Genomic DNA, 5,066 nt, shown 5'->3' on the forward strand with positions numbered 1-5,066 from the left:
CCTCCTCCCATAGCTCATCTCCTACCGCACGCTGTCTCTGCATATATATTTCCTCACCCACCCTTCCTTTGCCCTCCTCCTATACCAGTGAGTTTCCTTCTCACTACTCTCGGCCTTTCCACCTGTGTTTCTCTCCCTCCTCCCTCCTACCCATACACCTCTTTATATATAATTATATATAAATATATACCGGTGCGCTCACTATTTTTCTCCCTCTCTTGTGGGCCTGCATTTCAATTTTTCGCCCCTATCCCTTCCTTTTCACCGCCTGCCCGGCATCCCTCCCTACGTCACTCTATATTTCCCTTGTTGTGGCAACGCGCCGGCGGCAGCAGAAACAGGCAGTAGTAGCAGTAGCCAGCAGCCGTAGCAGTAGGCAGTAGCAGCAGTATAGCAGTCACAGCAAGACAGGAGCACAGCAGCTAGCAGTAGCAGAGCGAGCAGTAGCAGTAGCAGTAGCTATAGCAGTTACAGCGCGTAGCAGTAGGGCAGTAGCACGCGTAGTAGCAGCAGCAGTAGCAGCCGCAGCAGCAGTAGCAGTAGCAGCCAGAGCAAGCAGTAGCATAGGCAGCAGCAGCGAGCCAGCAGCAGTTAGCAGTAGCAGTAGCAGCAGCCGTAGGCAGTAGCAGTAAGCAACGTGTAGACAAAGCAGCAGTAGCAGCAGAAGTAGCAGTAGCACGCAGCAGCAGCAGCTAGCAGTAGCGGCAGCAGTAGCAGCAGCAGTAGGCAGTAGCACAGCAGCAGCAGCAGCACAAGTAGCAGCCCCCCCGTAGTGGCAGCAGTAGTACAGAGAGCACACAGTAAGCAGAGCAGCAGAAGGCAGCAGCAGTAGCAGCGCAAGAGGCGAGGTAGCACAGCAGTAGCAGCAGCAGACCAAGCAGCAGCAGTAGCAGGACAAGCAGCAGCAGTACAGTCTAAATGCAATAGTAAAGACAGGAAGCAAGGCAGTAGCCCACGCAGTAGCAGCAGTAGTAGCCAGCGAGTAAAGCAGCAGTATAGCAAGGCAGCAGCAGCAGTACAGTAGTGCCAAGTAGTGGTAGTAGCAGCAGCCACAGCACGTATAGAGCAGAGTAGTGGAGTTAGTAGTGAGTAGCAGCAGCAGTAAGTAGTAGCAGCAGCAATAGCAGTAAGCAACACTACAGCAGTAGACATTGCTGATCACGCAGCGCACACTACATTACTACAATCCGCCTAGTTCTGTTGTTATTGTTGGTGGTAACTTACGCACGCGTGCACACACGCACACCCAGCCACTACAGGATATAACCAGCACGTACATAAACACTGTACAATAAAACACACGTACAAACACAGCTGTACTCGCGTGCCTCCTCTATTCCACCATGTAACCAAGTGATGTAACGTATATATACTGTTACGGTGCTTGTCCTTATATTCCACCATCGCTACAGCGTGTACATATTAATTAAGTTAAAAATAAAATAAACTCCTCACGTTGACCCCCGCGCGCACGTGACTCGCGTCACGTAAAAAAATTCGCGTTGCTTTCGCAAACATTGTGACACATTGCTGCAACTCTGCAGCCTGTGATCACGTACCTCGCACTTGCCGGCCAACCTAGTTTTTAATCGGGCCCCTCACAATATTTTTTTCTTTCATAGCAGATAGCTTTGACCCACGGAAAAATCTACATACCGGTATATCCATCTCTATCTATATAGCTAGCTACCTCTCTGTCTCGCGATCAATCTGTCTCTCCTCTCTCCCTCTCTCTCTCTTACTCTCATATATATATAATATATAGTAATATAATATATATATATATATATATAATATTTGTCTGTCTGTCTGTCTGTCCCCTGTCTGTCTGTCTGTCTGTCTGTCTGTCTGTCTCGTCTGTCTGTCTGTCTCTGTCTAGTCTGTCTGTCTGTCTGTCTGTCTGTCTGTCTGTCTTTCGCTGTCTGTTGTCTGTCTGTCTGTCGTCTGTCGTCTGTCTGTCTGTCTGTCTGTCTGTCTGTCTGTCTGTCTGTCTGTCCTGTCTGTCTGTCTGTCTGTCTTCGTCTGTCGTCTGTCTGTCTGTCTGTCTGTCTGTCTTCTGCTGTCGTCTGGATAGATAGATAGATAGATAGATAGATAGATAATAGGTTTATTGCAAAACTAGTGTTAAAACAACGTTACAATTAAAATAAATTTTGCAAACAAGATATCATCAGGCAGTATAAAACTGAAATTCATGATATTTACAATAATATATGTCCCATGGTAAGACATAGATATCACTTAAAATGTTGGTTCGTAAAATTATATCACTACAACAAAAAACATATTTAGAATATATACTAAATTTAAAATAACGTGATTCTTGGTAAAAAAATAGTTACAATTTATTAAAATTCGACACAATGATAGAATCAAACATATCACATATAACCGAGTTCCAGCTCAATTGTTCATTTGCAACATGCATTCTCAACGTGGATGAGCATTCATGTGTTGCTTTAAATATGGTGTTTGCTTACAGGTGTTAGACTGGTAACTAAGCAATGTTGCATCATGTTGTTGCTTGTAGCTAAGCAATGTTGCATCATGTTGTTGCTTGCAGGTGTTGCTGTTAACTAAGCAATGTTGCATCATGTTGTTGCTTGCAGGTGTTGGAGTTGGTGTGTACGAGGGAGTCTGGAGCTGTGTTTGAAGCAGGAGGCCTCAACTGTGTTCTCACCTTTATCCGAGACAGCGGAAACATGGTAAGCTAAGGCCTAGAAAAAGACGTTTGTTTCCGAGAACGCGACCGAGTCCATTTTAAACCTCCTTGTCGAAACTTTTTATTGTGATCAGCAAAAAAAATTGTAAAAAAAATATTAAAAAATAAAAATAAAAAATCCCAACGTGATATCGATTGGTGATCGATTGATTTGACTTTGACATCATTATATGGGCTGTTATAAGTATAAAACAATTATTGTTAGAATAAACAAAAAAAGCGCATTAGCGGAAACAAACATCTTTTTTTAGGCGTAATACCAGTACAGGTCACAAGGTGTCAGAGTTGTTGCTATATAGACGTTATATAACTGGGCTGCCGTGGAATGTTAGTAGTGGAACAGCTGGGGAATGTTTATAAAGCCATTGTGCTTGTGAGCTTTTAAATTGAGGAATTGGTGTGGACTTTAAATAGAGCAGTTTCTATGTAATTTAAACAAAGGGATTTTGATGAAATTTAAATCGAGTCATTGCTGTAGAATTTAACTGGGGAAATTTCCAATACATTTAACAGGGATTAACCGTTTGCCGCCCTCTGTAGGATGTTAAGTCGTCGACGGAGTCGTGGTGACACCTGGTGGACGAATGCGGCGATTGACGGTTCGAATGTTTTTTTCAGGTTCACAAGGACACACTTCACTCAGCGATGGCCGTCGTTTCCCGTCTCTGTGGAAAGATGGAGCCACATGACGCGACGCTAGAAAACTGTGTGGAGTCTCTGTCTACCCTGCTCAAACACGAAGACCAACATGTAAGAGAAACCTAGCATGGGGAAGAAGGGAGGAGGGGGAGGAGGGTGGAGGAGAGGTAGGGGGAAGAGGCAGTGTGACCACCCCACTTTCTCTCTCTCTTTTCTTCTCTCCTCTCTTTTCTCTTCTCTCTTTCTCTCTCTTTCTCTCTCTTTTTCTCTCTCAAAATGTGGATGGGGGTTGATTGATGGCATATTACATCCTAGCTGACTTGTTGTCATGAGCTCACTTGTTTAAACGCGGTCGTCCGCGACGTCACATAATTCCCGTTTCTCTCACCAGGTGGCCGACGGTGCGCTCAGATGTTTTGCGTCGCTCGCGGACAGATTTACGCGCCGGGGCGTCGACCCTGCACCCCTGTCAGAGAATGGACTAGTCCAGGAACTTTTATCTCGGTTGTCAAATGCCTCTGTGTCAGGTGAGTGGGAAGTAAAGATGCAGGTGCGTGCATGTGTGTGCGTGCGCGCATGTGCGTGCGTGCGTGCGTGCGTGCGTGAGTGCGTGTGTGGTGTGTGGGTGTGTGTGTGTGTGTGTGTGTGTATGTGTATCTGTATGTGCGTACGTGCATGCATGCGTGTGTGTGTGTGTGTGTGTTCGTGCTTCTTTTTCTTCTCGGGTCACTACACTACACTCGGCCCAGCCACTGCAGCACACAGGACTTGGCACGGTGGTTAAAAGCCTCAAGGTCGCCAGGGCTACAGGGCTCTGGCAATAAGGGGCATTCCAGGTGATGTCCCATAGTCTGGTCCTCCCCGCAGTCGCATTCGGTTGGGCCATCTTCAGTGTATCCCCATTTCTGCACGAGTGCCCTGCATCGACCAAACCCTGTCCTGAGGCGATTTAGGCATAACAACGTCGGCCATACCTCGTTGGCTCCGGGTGGGAGGGATTCCTGGGGTCTGAGTGAAAGCTTATGTTGGCTTGTGTGAAGATGCTTTGACCATTGGGTGATCCTGTAGTTTCAAGGTTGCCATCCAGGGGTTGAACCGCGTGGATGAAACTGTGCCTGGACTTTGGTCTCTTCTTTACTGTTTCATGATGGAAGAGGGGGTGGCGAGGGTCATTTTCTTGGTTAAGTTTCTCTACTTGGGATGAAGCCATTCGTCTCACGTGTGGAGGAGCGATGCCACAGAGCAGGTAGAGTGCGGGCTACTACTGATACTAACACGATTAGTCTTAGCAATGGTTAAATGCATTAAAAGCATTAGTTTTCACAGTAATGGAAACATCGACATCTGTTAAATAAACAATTTCAGCAGGAGAAATACTGCAGAGAGAATAGCAGCAGCAGCAGCAGCAGCAGCAGTAGGAGCAGCAGCAGCAGCAGCAGCAGCAGCAGCAGCAGCAGTAGTAGTAGTAGTAGTAGTAGTAGTAGCAGCAACAGCAGCAGCAGCAGTAGTAGCAGCAGCAGCAGCAACAGCAGCAGCAGTAGTAACAGCAGCATCAGCAGCAGCACTAGCAGCAGTAGCAGCAGCAGCAGCAGCAGCAGCAGTAGTAGTAGCAGCAGCAGTAGTAGTAGCAGCAGCAGTAGTAGTAGCAGCAGCAGCAGTAGTAGTAGCAGCAGCAGTAGTAGTAGCAGCAGCAACAGCAGCAGCA

The 5,066-nt window shown here is 46.8% G+C and overlaps 1 protein-coding gene across 1 annotated transcript in view; it reads left to right on the forward strand.

Moving 5' to 3' along the window:
* Positions 1-2,609: 2,609 nt before the first annotated feature.
* LOC106815767 (E3 ubiquitin-protein ligase HECTD1-like) overlaps positions 2,610-5,066 on the forward strand; it is a gene marked incomplete at its 5' end in the record, with an annotated part of 54,161 nt that continues 51,704 nt past the window's right edge. Inside the window, 3 exon segments of the mRNA XM_014820273.1 lie at positions 2,610-2,705; positions 3,341-3,472; positions 3,753-3,888. Of these exon segments, the coding sequence (XP_014675759.1) occupies positions 2,610-2,705; positions 3,341-3,472; positions 3,753-3,888 (364 nt within the window).

This window comes from Priapulus caudatus, unplaced genomic scaffold (assembly GCF_000485595.1).
Source record: "Priapulus caudatus unplaced genomic scaffold, Priapulus_caudatus-5.0.1 Scaffold1196, whole genome shotgun sequence".
Taxonomy (NCBI): domain Eukaryota; kingdom Metazoa; phylum Priapulida; class Priapulimorpha; order Priapulimorphida; family Priapulidae; genus Priapulus; species Priapulus caudatus.